The sequence below is a fragment of the Sceloporus occidentalis genome, unplaced genomic scaffold (genome assembly GCF_023333645.1).
Source record: "Sceloporus occidentalis isolate IW3139 unplaced genomic scaffold, rSceOcc1.0.p SCAF_13, whole genome shotgun sequence".
NCBI lineage: Eukaryota > Metazoa > Chordata > Lepidosauria > Squamata > Phrynosomatidae > Sceloporus > Sceloporus occidentalis.
The window spans coordinates 14,904,989-14,929,587 of record NW_028316993.1 but is presented as its reverse complement, the minus strand read 5'-3'; the positions used below and the strand labels follow the sequence as shown (position 1 = coordinate 14,929,587).

At 42.7% G+C, this 24,599-nt stretch overlaps 1 protein-coding gene across 1 annotated transcript; it reads right to left on the bottom strand.

The window, feature by feature from the left end:
• Positions 1–6,259: 6,259 nt before the first annotated feature.
• Positions 6,260–24,364, bottom strand: CUNH1orf94 (chromosome unknown C1orf94 homolog). The gene is made up of 6 exons (XM_089479327.1): positions 24,033–24,364; positions 17,686–18,347; positions 16,934–17,103; positions 15,148–15,222; positions 8,470–8,654; positions 6,260–6,570 (listed from the first exon to the last, which is right to left on the bottom strand). The coding sequence occupies exons 1-6, from the start codon at positions 24,308–24,310 to the stop codon at positions 6,495–6,497; spliced, it is 1,446 nt and encodes a 481-aa protein (XP_089335453.1). The 5' UTR covers positions 24,311–24,364; the 3' UTR covers positions 6,260–6,494.
• Between the last annotated feature and the right edge of the window lie 235 nt (positions 24,365–24,599).

Sequence of the window (24,599 nt, the reverse complement as noted above, 5' to 3'; positions counted from 1 at the left end):
GCTTATTACCGGTGTCTATCATGGCCTTATCGAATGTTAAAAGGTTAATCGGCAATGCGCTGCTAAGAGTCAGAAAGGACTGAAGGCATGGGGGAATCAGACTCAGATTTATCAACGCAAACTAAATGTGGGGGATTTACTGCCGAAAACTCGTGAGATTGACTAGCAAAATCCCCAAGTGTATAGGAAAGAGGCTAAAGAGGCAAGATCGCAAGATCAACCAAGAAACACAAGAATAGGAAAACGCAGATTTGACCAACAGTGGTTGCGATTGTTCCGATATATTCAGGGGGTGCGCTTTGGTGAAATGGTTCTCCCGCTTCACATGCTTTTTATATCTATTGGTTTCCCAGCACATTTTCTTAGGCATGCACTTTATTTCTTTATTTGAATTTCCACTTTTCTCCCAGATGGGACCAAAGCTGCCTGCACTGTACATTAAAATAGCTAAAGCAATCTGTAGCATATTTTTTAAAAGAGAGCATTAAGCAACAACCCACTTTAATATGTTACTTTGGAACAGTGGAGTATACGTTAAAACTCTTTTAGGTATTAAGAATCAGCAGATTCATAGCACTACCCCAACTGGTTAAAAGCTGAAGGCCTGTTTGAATAAGTAGTTCATGTTTGTTTTTAGGAATGAGGCCCATTGAACTCCATGGGATTATTTCTGTTTAGGGAAGCATAAGACGGCAAGGTTAAATCATGACTGATATCATAAGCATCTTTTAAAGTTTGGGTTTGTTTTTTAAAAAATAACATTTTTATTAATTTTTCACGTCATTTACATAACGAACACAGAAGACAAAAAAAATGCTTATCACACACAAATTTATTGTTGGTGTTGTGTGCCTTCAAGTCATTTCCAACTTATGGCACCCCTAAGGTGAACCTATCATGGGATTTTCTTGGCAGGTTTCTGCAGAGGTCATCCTCTGAGGCTGAGAAAGTGTGACTTGCCCAGGGTCACCCAGTGCATTTCCATTGCTGAGCAGGAATTTGAAATCTTTGATTTTGCTTTATGAGGCATTCAGATCATTTATTTATTTTTAAAAAAGCACCTCAAACTCTTAAGTTCCTCCCATCCCTGGTAGGAATAAATTTGCAAAGGCTGGTAAACCAGAATTCACTCCGCAATTGAATTTCTGCCAAATTCAATTGGTAGAACTGTTCTCAGCATGTGTTGCACCTGCCTGCCATCTAGCTGTTAAAGGCAAACCATTCATGGTCCTCTAAACGGATGGACAAATATGGCTCTAGTACTTTCCCCTCACACTCCGGTCTAGATCCTGTATCGAGCATGTTGCCACAATATCATAGCTATGGTTTTATTCCTCGTCCAATCCTTGAAACCCACCTTGAAAGCCAGGCAACCATCTAGAGTAATGGAGGTCTCTTCTGCACCCAAGTGGAACAATGCAGGATGATGTTACCAAAGTGAGGTTGCAATGTGGAGCTGTGACAGGTCCCCCAAGGGTCCCTGCTTCTTCTCCTCATGGCCTTTCTTCTTGGTGAGAGCAGTGTGGTCATTTTATACAAGGCAAAACCCAAGCAATGGAAAGTGAATTGTTCAGGTGTGACCCAAAGGAGCCCTGGTGGCGCGGTGGTTCAATGCTGGTGCTGCAACCACAAGGTTGTGAGTTCGATCCCAGGGCTCCAGGGTTGACTCAGCCTTCCATCCTTTCAGTACAATGAGTACGCAGCTTGTTGGGGCCAATTGGTTTACAGATTACAAACCTCTTAGAGAGGTTGGTTTTTTTGTGGGATTTTCAGGCTATGTGGCCAGGTTCTAGAAGAGTTTATTCCTGATATTTAACCAGCATCTGTGACTGGCATCTTCTCTGAAGATGCCAGCCACAGATGCTGATGCAACGTCAGGAATAAACTCTGGATACTGGCCATGAAAGCCTTTGACTTCACTCTTAGAGAATACTGAGTTCACTGATAATAATAATAATAATAATAATAATAATAATAATAATAATAATAAGTTTTATTTATAGACCGCTATTCCGCAATGATCATAGCGGTGTACAGTAAAAATTGCAATAGAATACAATACAAAATACACGGTGACAGTTAAAGGAGGAAGGGGCCTCATCCTTCAGGCTGTCCCTGATGGAGCTGGGTCTGCCTGATCGCTCCCTCTGAGGCCAAGATGACAGTTGAGGAGGGAGGAGCCTCTTCCTTCAGGCAGTCCCTGATGTTGCTGGGTCTGCCTGATCGCTCCCTCTGAGGCCAAGATGACAGTTGAGGAGGGAGGAGCCTCTTCCTTCAGGCAGTCCCTGATGTTGCTGGGTCTGCCTGATCGCTCCCTCTGAGGCCAAGATGACAGTTGAGGAGGGAGTGTTATAGAAATGTAAATGCCATTACTATTGCCATCTCCCATCTTAAGAGTTATGAAGACAGTATAAGCAAGTTGTTGACTGGAACGGTTACTCCCTTGATCACTTCACAGCAGCCTTTATATCCCCAAACCTCCAGTCTAAAGAATAAACTCTCGAGTAAGGTCTAATGAAGAGCCAATGTGGTGGAGCGGTGCAGGAGGATTAAAGTATGGAAATCGTTGCTATAGGCAATAGAGAAAAAGTAAGTAATTGGTGCGATATAGTTGTTTCAGTGTTGGACTACGACTCTGGAGACCAGGGTTCGGTTTCCAGCTCAGCCATGGAAACCCATTGGGTGACCTTGGTCAAGTCACAGATTCAGAGCCCCAGAAAATCCCATGACAGGTTCACATTGGGGGTCACCATAAATCAGAAAGACTTGACATTGCACAGTAAGTACAACAAGGTCTACTGAACACACATTAGCCTTCCTTATGTCACGGGATAGTTTTGACCATGTTTCTGACAAAGCTTCTAGAATCCATTTGCCTGTTGGTGAGACCAACCCACTCCACTGATTCTCAGAATGCCACCTAGAAAGCGCCCCAGTAGCATCCTTTGCTGTATGCTGCGCCTCCAAGATGGAAGCTCATCCCCATGCAAGCAACTGAGTAGATGTTGAAAAGCTGCCTAGGCAATGGAAAGCTTTAAAACTGCCGCTTTAGGCAAACAAGGCCCCCTCTTGCTTCCCCTTGAGATAAGAGCTCCTGGATTGCCATTGTTTAAAATAAGTCTTCTGCAGCGGTAAATGAGATTCAAACGTAATAAGGAGTTTAGTTGCTGAAAGATGGGCTCAGAGTGTTAGAGGCATTGTCTCTAAAGTGCTTCCCGTTTCCTTCTTTCTCTGAAATATATATATATATATATGGAATCCGAAACATTTTTCTGGGGGGGAAAGAAATCTATCCTCACTGCTTTATGCAAAGACATATAACAGATAGGCAGAAATGGCTTATTAAAGCTATCTATTTTACTTGGAGTCCCGGTAATTTAATGAACAGCTCAAGTTTCAGCAGTGGCATCTCAGGACGGTCGCAAGAGTAATAAGCTCAGTGGTTGATTAATAGCAATTCAGTCATTCCCCAACTCCTTTCTCCTTCTTTCTCAACTCTGTATTAGCCTGAAAGGAATGGATCTCATATTGGAACATAGCTAGATAATTGCTAGCATGGTTGCTCCCCCACCCAGAGCATTAAAATATTGCATTTGCAAAAGAAAGAAAGAAAGAAAGAAAGAGTTGTGAAGGAAAAAGGAATTTTTTAACCAGAAACGTGAAGTCTTGCATTTTGGGGCAGGGAATACAACTGTAGCTAAATATAAACCAATAAACTAGGACAACAGTGCCCTTTCCAAGGTTGTTACATGCCTTAGTCTTCAAACCATCAACGAAGAGCCTCTTCTGCTTTGACTTCGTAACAGTGTTTCTGAATGGACTGAATGTGTGAACTGGCTTTTCTTTTCTGGTGAAAGAAGAAAAGGATTTGAGTTCCCAACTCTCGAAATAAAGAGAGAATCTCAATATCATGAAAAGTCAAGGAGACGTTGTTAAAGTTGGTGTCAGTCAAAGTCGGAATCTCCATGAAGCTGGCATAATCTCAGATAAACATCTTCAGCTTCCACACCATAGTTATAGTGGAATCATAGGTTCAGTAGTGTGACAGGGACCCTGGAAACCTGCTGCTGGGTAGATCAAAGGATCATGAAAAATTCACTCTTTATGAATTCCTAATTGCAATGAATAGATCTGCACTGTTTGCATTGCAAGCCTTAGCTGGAAATGTGGTGGGGAGGTAGAGTGAAGAAGAGATCAGAATAAAGAGACATGGTGATGGAAAGACACTGGGCCCAGTCATGGGAAAGAGCTGAAACACAAGGCATGGGTCCCTGGTGTTGGACAAATCAATGAGCTAACCAACAATGCAAATCATCTGGGGGAAAACATGGGGTGACAAGCCATGGGAACTCAAGACACCGCATGCATCTCCTAGGGTCCTTCCACCTTCTGAAGGCTTACACACCCAATCTCTTAAAGCAGTGGCGAGCTGTGCTTTCCCCCTTTTCCTGCTAAGTGGGTTTCAGTCCGTCCTGCAGGTTGACAGATGAGAGTTTTTATTGGATCCTCTAACTTAATGAACTCCTTTGTGGCAAAAGTAATTCAATAACGAATTGGGTTCCTAGTTTGTCATCAGCCTTTTGCTGGAACAAAAGGAGGAGGAGGAGGAGAGAGAAATGTAATTTGACTCGATGATTGCTTTATCTCATTATTTTAATTGCGTTAAGAATCCTGGAGAAACATGGTTAGCAGCAGTGCCAAGTTTTGCGAGTAAGGGGGAAACCCTGTTTTTTCTTCCTTTCTCACAACCTCTCTGTTGTTGAAACATTGCTGTTATGGGCTGGAATCCTGTTGGTATCAGAGAAATGTGTATGTTCCCTTACACATACAGTTGCACTTTGTTGGCTATTGTACAATGGACATATTTAGTTCATGGCTCTGTAAGTGGAGTTCCACAAGTGTCACCATTTCAGAGGGCCCTATATGCTTTTCTTATTCCTAGGCCAAAAGGCCAGTTTCCTCATTCCCATACCCATCCTGGCGTTGTCCTGTTCAGACAATGCACAGTCCAAATCCGGATACTGATGTGAGCAGTCTGGACGATATCTGGCATGCACCACACCGGAAAACCTTATCTGGTTTTCCAAAATCCAAAATATTCCAAAATCCAAAATTGTCCACATGGATGGCCGAGATAGTGACACTTTTTTCTTTCTAATGATTCAGTGTGCACAAACTTTGTTTCACGAACAAAATTGTTTTAAAAATAATGTGTATAAAATGACTTTCAGCCTATGCATGTTTAGACTTGGGCTCCGTCTTCAAGATATCTCATTTTGTATTAGGCAAATATTCAAAAATCTGAAAAACTCTGAAATCCAAAACAGTTCTGATGCTGAGCATTTTGGATAAGGGCGACTCAAAGTGAACAACTGTTTGCCTAACAGATATTTCCATATACATGTGTCTGTAATATACATTTTGTGTACTTTCCCCAATATATTGTGCTCATGTGAAGTCGAAGGCTTTCATGGCCGGCATCCATAGTTTTCTGTGGGTTTTTTGGGCTCTGTAGCCATGTTCTAGAAGAGTTTATTCCTGATGTTTCGCCAGCATCTGTGGCTATGGGCATCTTCAGTGAAGGCATCTTCTCTGGAGATGCCAGCCACAGATGCTGATGAAACATAAGGAATAAATTATTCTAGAACATGGCAACAGAGCCCCAAAAAACCCACAAAAAACTATACTGTGCTCATTTTTTTCCCAATATGCACACATTCCCTGAGGGTCTTCAAGAGCTACACTTGGGTCTCCAAAGAGGCACACAGCCTATGGACTGAATTTGTCCTCCTGTGGCCTAATGGTGCCAAGCCTTTCCATGTGACCAGATCAGATCATGTGTGCGCTAAAATTCAGCCTAGGCTGCTAAACAGGAGACATGAAAGATTTGTTGTGAGTTTGACTCTTCCTGACATAAACTTGGCTTACCGGGTCATACAGAAAAATAATGAAAGACAGCAGCATTTCTCTTTCCCCGCTTCCACCCTTCGGTGCATATATTTCTCCTTCCTTCCTGCCAGAGATGAAAGATGGGTGCCAAAGATGGGGGCTATCACTTCCCAAGCTGTGTCACCAGCTCTTGAGTTAATCTTGCTTTTCAAACCTGATAGGAGTTATCACCGCCAAAAAAACCAACAACAACCCCACAACAACATCCAACAGAATTTTTTGTGTATCACCTATCTTTATTATGACAACATTCAATTTTAAGCAGAACAGGTATTCAGCATAAATAAAAAATATTTTTATCTATCTCACACACACATTTTAAAAAATAATAATGTTTTTTTAAAAGTATTCGACTGCCCCATCAATTCCCAATACATAAAATTTTGGATGAACTGCTAACTCGCTCTTCTCTTAAACTCAGAATTACATCTTGGAATGCAAACTGGGTTTCCCTAACTTTGGAGCAAAAGGCTCGCAACAGAATTCCCTACTCTTCTTGGTAATGTTCAGATCGCCAAGCAAACCCCAAAAGATGCCAGGAAATCTTAAAAACTGTTGCCACCTCCGTTGGAAGAGAAATATGGGTTGGTCCTAACAGGTCCTGCAGTGCTTGATGTGAAGCTGAAAAGAAAACCAATATGTTGAGTAAGCAGAAAAATAATTGGGCACGTATCTGCACTATGAGGTTACATACAATGTATCGGTTTCATAGAATCATAGAGTTGGAAGAGACCGCAAGGGCCATCCAGTCCAACCCCCTGCCATGCAGGAACTCTCAATCAAAGCATCCCCGACAGATGGCCATCCAGCCTCTGCTTAAAGACCTCCAAGGAAGGAGACGCCACTACACTCCAAAGGAGTTTGTTCCACTGTCAGACAGCCCTTACTGTCAGGAAGTTCCTCCTAATGTCGAGGTGGAATCTCTTTTCCTGCAGCTTGCATCCATTGTTCCGTGGTCATACTACTATAGTTGCCATTTGTGCATCGCTAGGCTAGGTCACCTTGAGCCAATTTCTCAGCCTTGCCTACCCCACAGGGTTGTTGTTAGCAAAAAGTAAGGAGAACAGCCATGTATACTGCCTTGAATTCATTGCAGTTGAGGTGGGATATACATCTAACAAATAATAAATAAATCCATGGCAACTAAAACAGCCCCCCATGCCCTGCTTTTTATTATATTTTATTTTCATGATAGCACTAGACAGAATCTCCTTTCTTCTTAAATGTACTGCCAATTGGATCACTTTGCACTTGATCTTAGCCAAAAGGCCAAGAAGCGATCAATTGGATCACTTTGAATGGCCGATAGCTTTTCTTAAAATGGAAAATTCTTCATCATAAAAAACTGCGGCAATGAGATTTTATACTTGCAAAACCAAAGTAAGAGTCCAAATGTTATTGAGACCAACATTCATATTTTTTTCTGTATTGCTTAATTATATATCAGCATTGTTTTACTTACGTTATATACACTTCTTAATGCACTTTAATCTATCTTAATCTATGTCTGTGGATTTCATGAATTTTCATCTGCTCTTTGTGGAGTATAATAAACTTAATGTGACTTGATTAATACATATAAACCAATAGATCATTTCTCCATTTTGAATCACTTTGCTTTTCTCCTCCAAACATTTTTTTAGAAGGAAAGATGTCCCCCATTCACCACTGTGTGTCTATGCGCCTTCAAGTCACCTGTTGACTTGTGGTGACCCATACTTTTCCTATGGTTTTCTTAGGGAAGGAATACTCAGAGGTGGTTTTGCCAATTCCTTCCTCTGAAATAGAGCCTATAGCACATGTCATTCCTTTGTGGTTCCCCATCTAAGTACTAACTAGACCTGACCCTCCTTAGTTTCCAAGATCAGAGGGGATCTGGTGCCTTTGGGGTTGTCAGCCTTCTACCCGTTTCAAAAACTTTGTTTCTGTTCTTGTTTCATTCTGGGTAAAATTGTAAGCGTTTTTATACATTGATTTTAGACTTTGGAATTTATCCCCACTCCCCCCAAATTGTTCAAAACACACTGTTACTGGACAAAGGCAATGCCTTCAGTACAGAAATGTGCAGGGACTTTTTCATACAAAAATGCAACCTACAGTATTTGTCTGCAACTAAGTTTTCCTCAAAAAGTTGCCGAAATGTGACAAGTCTTGTTGTGGATGACATTTTTTTTTGCACCAAGAATGAGTTTTAAATGAGTTTAAGAATGAGAATTAAACCCCTACGCCATTGCAAGTGCTGCTTCCCCAACCCTGAAATGATGCCATCCTTGTACCCAAATCTGAAACTCCTCCTCTGTATGATGAAAAGAGAAACCATACACAAATATTGTTAATTCCTACTAGAGCTGCTGAATTAATGGATTTACCTACATGTTGGCCTCCGATTCAAAAACTGATTCAGTGAGTTACTTAGATTGTCATTAAGTAATAGAATTCCAGATCACACGCTTTCATCAGCATTGGTTTCCATTTCAAGACTAACTTGTACCTCTACCATGATCAAGTGCACTTACTTACCCATAGGAAGGGGAAAATGGATACTGTGGCCCATCCCCTGCCATTGCTGGATTATCACGTACACTGCTGGATGGCTTGGCTGGGTTCCTCTGCTGATATGAGTAGCCAGGCTGGACCAGTGGGATGTAGCTGAGCACAGGGGTATAAGGGGAGCGGAAGATTTGCTGAGGATTGTATGGGGCCACCTATGGGACAAGGAGGAAAAGACAAGTAGTGGCATGTGAATTTGGACCAGATGGAATTTTCTGAAGAACTTCAAAATGGCTTGTTTCTTAAGAACTCAAGGAGATTATTTTCAGGATCAAACCACAGGTCTGCTCTGGTGAAGCCTCCTGTTTTCCAACCATGGGTGAGCAGATGTCTTTGGCAAGCTCATAAGGAATCATAGAACTGTAGAGTTGGAAGAGACCACAATGAAAGCATCCCTGACAGATGGCCATCCAGCCTCTGTTTGAAGACCTCTAAGGAAGGAGACTCCACTACACTCCGAGGGAGTTTGTTCCACTGTTGGACAGCCCTTACTGTCAGGAGGTCCCTCCTAATGTTGAGCTGGAATCTCTGTTCCTGGAACTTGCATCCAGGAGAGAAGGAATTAATTTCAACAGGGAGAAATAGCAGGGAGAGATGTTTTTCTGCACTTAAATGAAATGCATAGATATGGGATGGGGGACAGCTGGCTTAACAAGACTACATGTGAAAGGGATCTAGTAGGCCACAAGTTGAACATGAGTCAGCATTGTGATGCAGCTAAAAAAGCCAATGGGGCTTTCTGCACGGACATTTGGGACGTCCTCCGGACGTCCCATTTTAAAAAAGGGGCGTCTCTTTTAGACGCCCCATGGTCTAGTACGGACTCCGTCCGTACAAGATGGCGGCGCCCCTTCTACATGGGCGCCGCCATCTTTACGCATCGGACGCACAGCGTCCAGACGCGTCGCGCCGCTGCTGACGTAGCGAGCGCGCCCCTGGCGCCTCGCTACGTCGCAAACGCGACGCAAAAAGAAGCTCCATTTTGGAGCTTCTTTTTTCGGTCCGCGCGGGAGTCGGGCCGTTTGAAGGCTCCGGCTCCCCCGCGGACCTTCTGGCGGCGGTGCCAGACCGCTGCAAAGCGGCGGTCTGTACCCCGCCAATGAGATTCTAGGCTGCATCAATAGCAGTTTAGTGTATAGATCGAGGGAAGTAATAGTAGCACTCTATTTTACTTTGGCCAGACCTCACCTGGAATAATACTGTGTCCAGTTCTGAGCACCACAATTGAAAAAGGATGTTGAGAAACTGGAGTGTGTCCAGAGGAGGGCCACCAAAATGGTGAAGGGTCTAGAAACCATGCCTTATGAGAAGAGACTTAGGGAGATGGGTATGTTTAGCTTGGAGAAGAGAAGGTTAAGAGGTGATATGACAGCCCTTTTTAAATATTTGAAGGGGTGTCATATTGAGGATGAAGCAAGCTTGTTTTCTGCTGCTCCAAAGAATAGCACCCAGAGCAACGGGTTCAAGCCACAGGAAAAGAGATTCCACCTTAACATTAGGAAGAACTTCCAAAGAGTAAGAGCTGTTCAACGGTGGAATATGCTGCCTCTAATGATGGTGGAGTCTCCTTCTTTGGAGGTTTTTAAACAGAGGCTGGGCGGCCATTTGACACAGGGGGTGCTTTAATCATGTTTTCCTGTATTTATTTTTATTTTAAATAAAATCTAAGGTGTGTGTGTGTGCATGCAAGGAGTTTTTCCCCCCTCAAAAAATATTCCTAAATATTCTCTCCCAATTTCTCATGGAGACTGGCCATTTTCTTGACAGTCAAGCAAAATCCTCATGTTGAGTCAAGACAACTTGTCAAGGCAATCCAAGACAGTCTTTTCTCAGATGAGCTGAGAAAAAGCTGTGTATATTTGTGTGATATCCCTAAGAGAAGGCAGTCTATCCACCACAATGAATAACTATGCACACATACACTTTACTAGTTAGTCTAAGGCCATCAACTGGACAAAATAAAATGGTTTACAAAATACAGTGGCAACCTTCAACCCATTTCCACCACCATTCTTTGGAATGGCCTTTTATAAAAAGCTTCCCCCCCACTATCCTTTTTTCTCTCCCCTTTCAATTCCCTCCTTTCTTCCTTTCTGAAAAATGGCACTCTAAGAAGCATTAAACCTCTTTAGGCCCTGTTACTATGAAAGGGCTCAGTTTTTGAGCCGATGAATGGAAAGGACTCAAAAGTGTGTCAAGGAGCCGATCTTCTCCATTCACCTTCCTCGAGTTGAGAAAGGACTTCTAAACCACAGCTTATGGTTTTTGGATAGGCTTGAATGTTACAGGCTCTCGCCTGTTAAACGCCTGCAAGAAAAGTGGGGCAAGCAAAGAAGATAATATTTCATCAGGCGGAGGGAAAAAAGCAGGTTTTAAGGAATTCCCTTGATCTATTCTATTTTTCGTGAGGGGGACCACTCTGAGTCTATTAACTTTTTGAGTCTGGGGAGGTTATTGTTATTGACACAGAACATTTTCCCCAGCAGCTTCCATGCCAGGCACATGTACGCAACTGCCCTGTTGAAACATCCAAGGAGCTATGCAATGTTCTGAACTTTATCCCCAAATAAGTCCAGCACCTTTCAAGTTTGGAGTAAAGCCCATCATGTGTTTCTAGCACCACTGACGTCGACGTCTCCAACCAATATTGGCAGCAAGAAGACTACTGCATGGTGCCAACAGATAACCACTAGAGCAATGAGTGGCACACCCATGGCACGGCTCAAAGGAAGTATGATGGGCCCTAAAGCCGCAGCACAAGCCTACACTGCACTGTCCTCCTCTGTGGATGCTTGTAAATAGTCAATACAGGATTATCCTATCCTATCCTGAGAACCTTTCGGGCTGAAGAGCGGGGTATAAATACCGTAAATAAATAATACATATCCTATCTCATCAGCTCTATATAATATCTGTTCTGAACTGACATAGAATTTGGAACTATAGTGGGCCCTTGGCATCTACTGGGATTTGGTTCCAAGACCCCCGATGGATACCAAAATCCAGCACACTCAAGTCCCATTATATATAATGGCAGAGTAAAATGGTGCCCCTAATATGAAATGGCAAAATTAAAGTTTGCTCTTGGCGGGAAGACTGAATATTTTCAACCCATGGATGACTGAAACCGTGGATGTAGTATCCATGGAGATGTAGGGCTGATGGTATAAAATCCCAGGAGAAATGCGGATGATGTAGAGTTTGGGAGACTCACTGCTCATCGGCTGGTGCCACCAGGCCTCCCTCTTTTTCCCCTCCTAGAAAAATCTGGCTGAAGCTCAAGGATGGCAAAATATTTCACAGCGTGCTCCTTTGTCCTATTGTGGCCAATATTCTGCATATCAAGTATAACTCATCCCCCCTTTTTAGCGTTAAAAACAAATCCTATCTCTTCCCCAGCTGGCCATGCATTATTGCCTCATCTCATTAATTTGTTTTATTTCCCTCCGTACTCCCAATATTTCAGAAGTCTCCGTTCTCAGGTTTACGGTAGGGCCACACTTATCTTTGGCATTGACAGGTGCTGGATTCAGGCCACGCTGCCTCTTTCTTGGGGATAACAAACACAACGCCTGCGCTCATCCTATGCCTTTTACTGTCACAGTTCATCTTATTGTGGCCCATCCACTGTATTCCCCATTCCTCCTAAAGCAGCTTAAAATAGACTCTCCTGTTCAACTGCAAGAGGCAGACTAGGCTGGTTTTCTTCCAAAAGCTCATCTGTCTCTAAAGCAGGAATATGAAGCTCCTAGAATAGGGGTGTCTTAAAGCATCGGGGTTCAGAGAACAAGGAACATTACCCATTCCTCAAGAATTGGGAGGACTGCCCTACCTCTGCAGAACCCCATAAGAAAAACCTGAAATGTTTTCCCCAACCCTCTCCCCTGAGATATTTCATAATGATATTTCAACCCTATATGGGACATTGTAGGCCTTGGTTCCAAGAAGTGACTGAGAAGTCAACCTCAGCTGTCACATCTCTGCTGGAGGAATCCTTCCCAAGGAAAGCAATTATGAATTATAGCAAGCCTTTGACGGTCATTGAGTTTTTGAAACCGTTACGTCCCTTTCTGTGCAAAGTTTGCAAATAGTTGTTCCTCACAACTATGAACAAATCTGGGGAGACATATTATCTTCTGCGTGTTGCCTGCATACATCCAGAGCATTTCCTGTGTGGCAACATGCTGGCTCCTGTGCAGAACATGCTGCTTTATGTGCAAAACAACCATGTGCGGATTTTGTGCAGAGTAAGTTCCCAATTGCAACATTTTCTGAGCAGGAAACCACTTGTTTTCTGCAAAAAGCAGTAACAGGTGAATTTTACACAAAATAAGTCTTGAACTACGAAGATTCCCATCAGTCCAGGATTCTTCTCTTCAAGGTTTCTCAAGACTCAAAAATGGGGGGGGGGGCTTTTTAATGACAATTTTGTGAATATTGTTTTAATATTCTTTCTGTCCTAGCGCTTGTGGGATGGGATTTTGTAACATCACTGTAATTGTATATACCAGTGATGGTGAACATTTTAGAGGCCGAGTGCGAAAACTGCAACCCAAAACCCACTTATTTATTGCAAAGTGCCATGTCCCTCTGACTTTCTAGTAACAAACTCTGGCAAACTTTGCGCTGAGCTGACGGCACATGTACCCACAGAGAGGGCTCTGAGTGCCACCTCTGGCACGCGTGCCATAGGTTCACCATCACTGGTATATACCTTCCCCCCCTGCTTATTTCAGTTAGGGTCAGCTACTTCAAGAACCACTTGTCTTTACAGTGCGCCCGTGCCATACGCGGGCGCGCCATATGCAGACTTGAGCGTATGTGCTCAAGTTGCGGCGCGCGCGCGGGGCAGAAGGGGCGGCGCGTCCCATTCAATTGAATGGGCGCACGTGCGCCCATTGCGCCACGTGCCGCCGCGCCACCGCACATGAGCCCCATTTTTTCAATGGGGCTCGAGCATAGGCGGAATTCGCCTTACGCGGAGGGATCCGGAACGGATCCCCTGCGTAAGGCGAGGACGCACTGTATATTTCAAGCTAATTTTATTATGTTTTGGAGTTCATTTGTTTCACTTTTTCTTTTCACTTCTCTCCCCCCCCCCCCCCCACTCCCCTTTAATCTTTCATCTTGCCTTTTGTTTGGTACTGATTTGACAGTTTGTGGATTTGCATGAATTTGTTTTGCTAGCTTTATTATCCCCCCTCTCTTGCATTAGTTTAAGCATCTCTCTTTTGATTCATTGTTTACAAATGTCATTTGCTTTATTGACTTTCCCGGTCCTTTGTTTAATAAAGAGTTTTAGTTGTTGATTCTTTAATTCCCCTTCATTTTTTTTTAGTACCTTGCTCGGTGTGTGTTTAGCTTATTAAAAATTTACCCCGAATCCCATCCCTTCGCAATTAGCCCAATTAGTTTGCTAGGATCGTATGTTAGCCTTTTAGGAATTGTTACCAACTTGCATGGATTCACGCTAGCCACAAAAATTGCAGTGCAGACAAAGCCATATCCATTCTTAACCTATTAACAGGATTCCAACCATTAGCTAGAATACTTGGATCAGACAGAGCTCAGAAATTGGTCACAAATTGATATATTGGTCACAAATCTGGGGATTTGATCACCTCACCATCTCAGTTTGACCAAGAGTCTCCAAATTCCAAATTCTACCCACATTTTCTTTCCATCCTAATTTTGTAACAGGTTGCATCTTCCCCGTACCATGACTTTCTTTCCTAGAAACGAGCTGTAAACCTTGCAAAGGTATGTATGTCCAAGGTCAGTCTGACTCTTTATAAATAATAATAATAATAATAATAATAATAATAGGGCAACATGTCTTAGGACTACTTTGGCTGCGGCTGCATCCATACCACAGAAACAATCCAGTTTGACACCACTTTAACTGCAAGGCTCAATGCTATGGAATTCTAGGAACTGTAGTTCGTTGTCAAAACTCTCTGATAGAGATGGCTAAAGGCCTTGCAAAACTATAGTTCCCAGATTTGAAAAAGAACATGGATTTTCAGGGTGCAGGCAAGTGGAACTGTCCGGTTCGTTCACTCCCATTGAAAGTCTAGCTTTGAATCCCTGTGTTTTCAGTATTAATGTTGAATCGGGGTTACCACCTCCTTTTCTTTTTTCCTGAGCAACTTCTCAGCTTTAACATGGAGATGGCAACTATCATGCAGGTGCAACCCCCCCCCCCCCTTTTGAATGGCTCAATCTGCAAAAGCTGGATATAGAGCTATGCAAAGATGGAGGAGAATACCATTTCAGATTATTTTGGGGAGAATTTACCACCACCACTCCAAAAAAACCCTTCAAATTTCTTCTCGTGCCGAATGAAAGAATTTCAGTGTATGAAAAAGAAAATGAATAGATTGTTTGATTTCTATAGTTTACCAGTATCGTCTGAGAAGGTGAATCTGCTCTGAAGCATTGGGTATATTCATGGGTATGGTTAGCCCCTTGGATAACAGTTTTAAAGGGCTAAAACCTGGAGTAAAGTCATCGTTCCACTGGCACTGGAGCCCATAACAACCGTTGGAGAGAGGGACGTGGTCAAAGGCATTGAAAGCAGTTGTCTCCACCCAGACTAACCCATCTTCCACCAAATCATGCTGGAGAAAAATTCATGGTGTTTTGTACCTGGCGGGAATAGCATCCCAGCTGAGGATGTAGCGTCTGCTGGTAAGGGATCCGTGCTCTTTGCTGATACAAACTCTGTTTTTAAAAAAAGAACATAAGTCAGAATTTGATCGATGTAGATCTGGATCTTTTATTATTATTTTAGACCTGTTCACTGAGCCTCAGGCATTTACCTGGAACAGACGTTCCTTGGGAAAAAAGGAATGGGTTGCCACCAAAGTTGCAAGCCCCAGTCCAAGACAGTGATAATGGCGACTTGTTAAAACAAATAACCTCTCGTCCCAAATGAGCCAACGTATTGAAATTTGGAATATATTATTTCTATTTCCCAGCATCATGGTTCATTTTTGTCCCAGTGCACAACACTGGTTCTGATAAAAAGTACTCCAGTGGCAAAAAGCAATCAATGTGTTGGGAAATGTTTTTCTCCTGGTCAATTCTTTTTCAGTAAGAAGAACTGTAGATAACAAATGACTGAAATCTGGGGATAGCGTTTAGGGTTCTTCTGGTGACAATGTCTCAGATTGCCTATATTGTCCGTCTAGCTTTGTTTGTATTCTGCAACAAACTGAGACTCTGGAGGTCTACAATGACTTGTCCTCATGCAGGAGAGTTGAAATGGATATGTAATATAATTTCCCAAAGGGAACAACACTGCCAGCATAGATGGAGTAGGAGGAAAAAGAGAATGAGATAATCTGAGATCCTATGTCATGCTTGCCTAATATAAATCTGTATGCACACAGTTACACAGTAGTTGCACTACACCTTCCTTCTGTTGAATGGTGCAACTGAGTGTATCTGCTAACATGCTTACTTTTGATCAATTGTACAACATAGTGGCAATTTCTGCAGTCCCAGTGAAGGATCTGATAAATGGTCATATACCGACCAAGAATGCTTAACTGCATGGCTGAAAGCCTGTTGGTTAGTCCCAACTTGAGTAGACCCATTGAATCAATTGTTGAATGGTAAGTCGACATGTGAGCAAACCAAATTGATTCAATGGTTCAAATTGGTTCAAATTGATTCAATGTGGTTGGGACTAACAATGGAATACAGGCCCATGTGAAATGTGGCCTCTCCCAGCGTGTGTGTTCTTCCTCATTAATAACTCTTGCTATCTCGACCACATGCCAATGATACTTGGTCATATGTGTCCTGGTTTTCATCTGTGAAATACTGGAAGATATGGAAATGGTTACACTTCTGGACTACTTATGAGACTATCAACTGAATACATCAGTTGTACAATGGCCAAAACATGCGTCATCCACCTCTGTTCCACGACTGCTTGTAGAACATATGCATATGACGCCAACAGGATTCTGGCTGTGGATGGTGATGGAAAGAGATAAGATGGTTAGTCAGACTTTATAGGCTACTCGGAGATGGTAAAATTTTGGAGTTTATCGCACTGCTGCAAAGGGGGAAAATGGGTGTTATCACATATGAAATTGCTGTTGTGCTGCTGGCCGACCACCACCCATCCCTGAGCCATGCTTATCCTGCCAATTTTGGTAGTACAGAAGCATTCCATTCTTCAAAATCAGTGTGCGCAGCCCCGATCAGGCAAAAATAGGTGTGCGATAAACTCCTTTGTCTGCTTTCTCTCATTCCTGTGGCATGGCCCTGGGAAATGTGCAACCCCTCGCTTGGCACATCAACAGGATTCTGGCCATGATCCTTCCCTGACCATACCATCACCACCACCCCCCTCCTCTGCCATGCACTCATTTTTGGAGATCTTTCATATCTCCCTGATGTAGACTCAGAACAACATTACCTGATACTGTGGGAAGCTCGAATGGTTTGGAAAAACAGGAGGCGGAGGGTAGTTCAGGCTAAGCCACATTGGCTGCTTTAGCGAAGTGGTTGTTGAGGTTGTGGGAAACCGTGGGGTGAACACATTTCCACTGTACTTCAGGTTGTTCTTATCAAACGCTCCTGACGTTGCTGTGAAAAATACAAGCCATGATTAGACACAAGATGCTAGGGCATGAGAAAGACTGTTTATTTCATTCCTTAATCCTGGTTTTTCTCTCAAGAACTGGACATAGCTTTCTTCCCACCCTTGGCACAGATAATTTTGGTTGGCACAACAAACGTATCCAGAAGGTTTTAACAGTGAATAAGGAATTGAACACCAAATCTTTCTAGTCTAACTCCAGCTCTCCAATCCGGACATAGTACTGTTTCTCTCTCACATCAGTAGTCATGATTATTGGGTTATTTTTGCTTCCGAACTACACCAATACACCTGAAAATGCCCACCTATTGCCCACATGTCTCACCCTCTTGAAATATCTTCCTTTTAGAGACATATATCAGCCCCATTTGGTGACTGCATGTGGTGATGAATCACTATCAGCCCCCACTTTGGCCAGTATACAACCAGAAAAAAAGGCTAGTTTGGGCATAGGCAAGAGAGGATGATATAAGAAGGCATCTATTCCTGTATCTGCTTCCCTCCAATCTATTGGACTCTTGTTTTTCAAAATCTCAAATCACTATCATCAGTTAGCCCACAACCCTTACCATGGTTTTGACAGAGTGCATCAGCAACCAGCTCAGGCTCACTTTTTGAGCATATCTTGGCAAACACTGGAAGTTGCTTCTTATGCCCAGATTCATGACTTTCCATCACTGCCATGATTGGAGGTGGCCTCGCGATGCTTTCTTTGTGGGATGCAAAGATATTATTCTGAAGGATGTCCTTGATTGACTTGGCTTCTTCAGTCACCCCTTTGTTATCCAGGCTTTTGACAGCCTCCATGCGTTTCAGTGGCAATTGGGCCAATAACTTGGCAATCTGAGTGTTGGAACCCACTGGGTTATTGCTTCCACTTTCTGTACTTTTGGTCGTCTTGTAGATTAAATTTGCAGGGAGCAGGATGCCTGTGACAGTGGACTTGGTAGAAAGCTGGGCATCACAGATCGATCTCAACTTCACCTCTCTTTTGTTCCCAGTCAGCGCTCTGTAGACATTTTCCATTACCTCCCTCTCTTCTGATGTCTGATCTTCCTCAGATGCCATAGTGAGGTTGCTAGTTGAAGCCTTGCACGGACCAGCTGAGGGCACTTTCTCATCATCCGATCTTTGAGCCTCCAGGTCAGCTGCATTCTCCTGGGTGAGGCTTAAATATTCCTGCTCAACCAGCAGAGATATGTCATCTTTGCAAATGTTGGTTTCCAAAGATCTACATGAAAGAGAGGGAGGGAGAGAGGGACCATTTATATAGACAAAAAGGAAGTGCGGCAAAAAGGCACAAAGGCATATAGGCAAAGAGAATGTGTAAATGCCTTTACACATGTGGCTGTACTCTTTTGGCCATTGTGCAATGGATATGAATATTGATACGGAGTTCCCTGTTTTATAAGTGAAGTTCCACAAGCATCACTATTTCACATAGGCCCAAAGTCTATTGTTATTCAACTTGAGCAATGCCACTAAATTAGTTGGATTGACCCATGTGTTGACTCAATATTCACCAATTGGTCTACACTAGCTGGGTTTTACCTCAGGATTCCAGCCATGAAGTTGTGCATTCTAAGATGGTGCATAACTATTCCATCAGTGCCTTCAATGTATTACTCTCTGGGGTTTCAGAAACAGCCACTCTGTGCTCCCGATTGCAGAACAGGAAAAGAAATGGATCAATAGTGAACAAAAGAATAGCGTAGTGAAACCACCTTGAAACTATAAGGGTTTAGATTTTCACTACCGAAGCATAATGTGAGAGCTTTCTGTGTTTTTGTGAAGCCACCATATTTCTTGGGCATATGCAGAACAATAAGCAACATTGCAGAACACAGCCAAAACAATTCCTCTAGCAAGCGAGTCAAGCTATCAGCTACAAAAGCGTGACAGCCAAGTGTCCTCGACAAGACCGATCCTTTGCTTGTAAACTCTTTGAGAAAACCCAAGGAGCCCCGGTTAGAGTTTGTCAAACTACACCATCTGGCAACACAAACACAAACTTTTCTGGAAAGCCAATTTTGCTTTATCGCTCACTACCAATTACCATTAGCTGCATAAATACGGTTTGCTTTTTTCCCTTTACTTACTTTGTTACAAGCTCTGAGGATGGAACAGATGGTGTTAGGAATATGCACCACATACATACTTATCTAATATCTATACATATCAATAATGTGCCAGATTTCTGAGTAAGCTGCATATTACTTAATTATCTCTAATTATGGCATCACTGTGTCATTAGAACAGCCTCTATTATTTGGTAAATTGAACAGATCTTCCATTTCCTTTCATTCAAAAGCTCTCTCAAACTTTGCTGCTTCGCGAGACAAAGCAATGGTTTAGTCATCTGTAGGAATCACAGATCTTGGAACGGATGCACAGTTTTGAAAGGTACGCACAGTTATCAACCGAAAGAGAACATCCTCTCCACCTATGATTAGGCTGAAATGGTTGCCAGAGTTATGGATCCACCATACTCTTCTTCCACTACCCAAACTTGAGTCTTCCAGGTGTTTTGGACTTCAGCTCCCAGAATTCCTCATTGTTGGTCAAGCTGGCTGGGGCTTCTGGGAGTGGAAATTCAAAACACCTGGAAGACCAAAGTTTGGGGACCACTGTTTGAGAGCAATTCTTCCCAACCAAAACCTCCAGTTCTAACTGGTGATAAAATCCATCATCATTTCCATAGGGCACCTGTATGTTCACTGATGTGATAGAAATTTTAGTCTAACCCCTCTGGAAGATTCAAAGATATAGCCGTGTTAGTCTGTAGAATCAATATGTAGAGAGATCTTGTAGCACCTTTGATGCTAACTGAAAGAAAGAAGTTGGCAGCATGAGCTTTTGTAGACTTCAGTCTGCATCCTACTAAAGAAGTAGACTGAAGTTTACGAAAGCTCATGCTGCCAACTTCTTTCTTTCAGTTAGTCTCAAAGTTGCTACAAGAACCATCTGGAGGATGCCAGCTTGGCTGTGTTTGAAAGCTCTGGGAGGTTACCATTTTGCCTGTCTGCTTCTAATTCATGACCCCCTTCCCCTGCCTTGCTCACTGGGTGTCAAAGTTACTTATTTCATTCTTACATATGAGAAGGATTTAACAGAAAAATCTCCATTGGGTGAGCTTGTGCTCTTGCACAATGTAGGGAAGAGTCTTAGCATTTCGAGACCTTTTTGTGTGTGTGTGTAAAAATGCCATGAACGTTTTGCCCTCAAAACCTGCTTTGCACAAAACACAACATGTTGCTTAAAAAATGAATTGTATGCCATGGGGTCACACTTCAGTCGTGCCATGCCCCCTCGTTGCAGAAGTGTGACATCGCACAACCAATATGCATTGCATCTTGCCAAGCAACACGCAACCATGTATGGCGATGCAGTCATGTACAGTGCGTGACATGCGATGCTCAATGTGAAATGACACGCAGCGGCATCACATGTGTAACTCTGCTTTCATGAACTTCAAACGAATATGGTTTTTTATGCATTGGCCAAAAATGTTTACCCACTTCTATAAGGGAAATTATACATACATAAGACACCAACAAGATGCCAGACCATGTTTCCCAGAATTCCCCAGCCAGCGGGGCCACTGAGAAATTCTAGGTCTCTATAGTCTAAAAATTAACTTTCTAAAGCATTGCTCCTTCTATTCCTCCATAATCCGGCACAATGCTGATCCCACAAATCCTGAGCCTTTGCTAGGGATTCAGAAGTTCCCACAGAGTTTATCTTCACTGGCTTAGGTCCAGACGTTTAAAATAAAGCTGTTTGCCTGGTCTCACACAACTAGCATCACAGTTTAAAAAAACAAAACGCTGTTCTGTTAGGACATCTTCATTCTGGAATCATAAAATGGAATACATAACTGTAATTTCCCTCTGTGCAGGGAATCTGGGAGTTGTAGAAGTGTTTCCACCTCTCCCTCAACCATGAAGTCAGGCTAAGAAAGCTTCCAGAAATGAAATGCAAATGGAATTTGGAAGTTCTTGCTTGGGCGAGGTGGAAGAGAAAAAATTACAAGCCGAACAGAGGCTGTGAGTATAAAATATAGTGTGGTAGTCCCATGCTGAGGGCCTGCTTGGGGGTTGGACTAGGACACTGGAAGACCAGGGTTCGAATCCCTCCTCAGCCATGGAAACCCACTTTGGGCGAGTCACATCTTCTCAGCTTCAGAGGAAGGCAATGGCAAATTCGTCAAAGAACAAATTCTGCAAAGAAAACCCCACGAAAAATTCTCCTTAGGATCTCCATAAATCAGAAACGGCACAAAGGCACACAAGTCACACTTGGCAAAGAAACCTATTAAAAGCCACCACCAAAAACGGATGGATGATAACACACATTTTGGATTACTAGACATTTATACAGAAAAGAAAGAGATGTGGGTTTGTCGGTTTTGGTGACAGTCACATCTTTGCCGTAATATTTAAGCACTTGCCAGAATGCTGCCAATGACATATGCATGCACTGTATGTCTCCTTTACACGGGGGGCTGTACATTTTTGGCAATTGTGCAACGGAAATATTAATTTTATGGCTCTATAAGTGGAATACCGCATTTCCCATGGGCCTAATCCTATTGATCGTCTTAGTCCTGCCCAGAACAAAGTCATTGTGTTAATTGGATTTACCTACATGTTAGTCCATCATTCAAACATTGATTGATTTGATCTACCATAGCTGGGACTGACCAACTGCATCCCAACCATAAAGTTGTGCACTGATGAAAGGTACAATACTATTCATCCGTGCCTTTAGCGTACCACTTTTTTAACTGTAGAAACATCCGCTCTGCATTCTCTATTGCACAGTGAAAGAAAACAGATCCAAAGTCGGTTGGACACCACTGGTATTCAGAAGACAGATAATGTAGAACAACCATGTCTGCATCTGCACTGGAAAAATAACACATTTTGACACTGCTTTAATTACAATGGTTCAATGCTATAGAATCTGGTGGGATTATAGTTTGGTGTGGCACCAGAGCTCTCTGGCAAAGAAGGCTAGCTATCTCACAAAACTACAAATCCAAGGATTCCATAGCATTGAGCCAAGACTTGCACAACAATACAACTTTATATCAAGGTGGCATTGTGCAACTGCCACGTAACTTGATGGGCATAAAGTTACATTCTGCCTTCTTGATGTAGGATTGTGGCTATGAGCCTAGTTTAATCCTCTCTCCTTATGTGACTTCTGCAAGATAGGTAAGTTTTTGTTGGAACAGGGGAAGAGAGGGTTGAGAAATTCAGATATTAAGTCAATAACCTTAATCGATGTGGGGGAGAAAATGGCATGTGACATAATCCCCAAATATGAGGGTGAAGCAAGGACTAAGAGAGACTATTCCAGCCAGATTCAACTGAGGCAGAAGATTAAATCTCAGAGAGGAAGATGACGAGGATGTTGATCTTGTCGTTTCACATTTTTCTGACCTTGGAAGCCAAAGCATCCCTTGCAGACACCTTTAATTCATTAAGCAAAGGGCATGGATTGTTTCTCTGCTGTCTGCATGCACAAACTTCAGATCTCAGACCACACTCGCCTGCCAAAGGATGGAAGGTGTCTGTTCAATTTGTCATCTCCGGTAACATTTGGGACCAAGATTATACCTCGTGCCCTTTCGGCTTGATCTGGCGGCCTTTAATTATTTTAACATATTGACTTATGCAAATGAATTGCTCCAAGCCCAATTTGAAAGGGCTCTGGAATCTTTTGAATAAACAACAAAGATTTGCTTTTCCCAGTTTGGGGTGTCTCTCTCTCCCACAAAGGGATAAGAATTAGGCTCATTCCTATTCCTTGTTTCTGTATCAATGTGATTTTTCGTTATATTAATGCTGGAAGATGCTATACTTTAACAGTCAAACTCTCTCACACCTTTCTCTGCTATGTTGGCCCTTTTCTGCTGAGTTTAAAGAATGGTTTATTTGGATTGGGAATCCTGTAAATGTCCAGATGTTGTCAAACTGCAACTCCCAGTAGCCCTAGCCAGCATAGTCAGTGGTGAGGTACGCTGGGCATTGCAGTCCAATACTATTTGGAGGGCTACAAATACTATTTGGATGGCAAGTTATATTGCAAGGAAGGAGAAACATTAAGAAGAACCTCCTAATAGCAAGAGCTATTCAACGGTGGAATAGAGGGCCTCCAAAGGTGGTGGACTCTCCATCTTTGGAAGTCTTGAAACCGAGGTTGGGTGGCCATCTTTCAGGAATGCTTTGATGGTATATTCCTTCATGGCAGATTGGGTTGAACTAGATGGATCACGGAATAATGGAGTTGGAAGAGAATGCAACATGCAATCCTACTTGCTTGCTTTCCCGTTCTTCTTCTGTTATAGTTTATGTCGATGGGTCTTTAGTTTGAAATGTCTGGGTATTTTATGCAATGGAGGTCTGGTTAACATGATCTCAGCTTTGTATTAATGCCACCCATTAAATATCATGTTATTATTGGGATTGGTTTTTAATATGCAAGGTGCCTTGAAAGCCAAAACAAATATGGCTGGCCTTGAAAGCCTGCAAATACATTCAGTAAAAATAATAATTAGTAATAATGGGACATACTCAGCAGATGTTCCCCCTTTTATTATTCCACGTCTGGTATTGAGATGAGGTTGTATGTTCAAATGTGCTCTGATCAAGGATTAAAATTAAATTCAGAGAACAATTTGGTAAGGCGGTTTCACCACCACCAATGATTGTGATGAAGCCAGAGGAATAAGGTTTTAGGGTATAAACCATTGGTTGATTTCCCACCATTCTCCCAAGGAGTCGAGGCCACTTACAGTTAAACTGAAAGAACTAAATCCACCCATAGATACATCTCTATTTTCAGCTTTCTAGATAGACTTCCCATAGGTGAAGGTATTCAAAACAGAACCGGATCAAAATGTACTCACTCCTTTTGGGAACTGCTGCTGGTGCTACTATTGTCTTCTCTGAGGGCCTCTGAAGATGTGATGGGATGACAGCTAAGTTGGAGAAGTGGAGATGAGGACCTCGGCTGGAGCTCTTCCGGGAGACCTTGCACCCTCTTCCAGATCTCATGACAAGCTTTATCTAAACCATCCTGGGGAGTATTGTGATGGATCCAGATGTGTCTTGGGAAAGGGCCCAGGGGGAAAGAGCCTTTGGGATTGACCGTCGAACACGGGAGCCCACTTCTGCTTGCCAGCATTGTGCCTTCCTTGCTTAAGGAATGGGATGCGAATTAAAAATAAATAAATATAGAAACAGGAGCGATGTCCACACACCGTCCTGCGGTACCTGTGTCGTTTGCTTTATTTTCTTTCTTTTTTCAAAACATATGGTGCAGAATGGAACAGATGCAAACAAACTCTGGTAGCCAAGTAACCATGGAATCTTTGTGGCATGTTAACTGACAGGAAGGAGAGCCACTGGATGAAGCTGCAGTAGATTCCTAGTCTTCAACAGCAGCAAAATGTATAGGAGACATGGCCTGCACT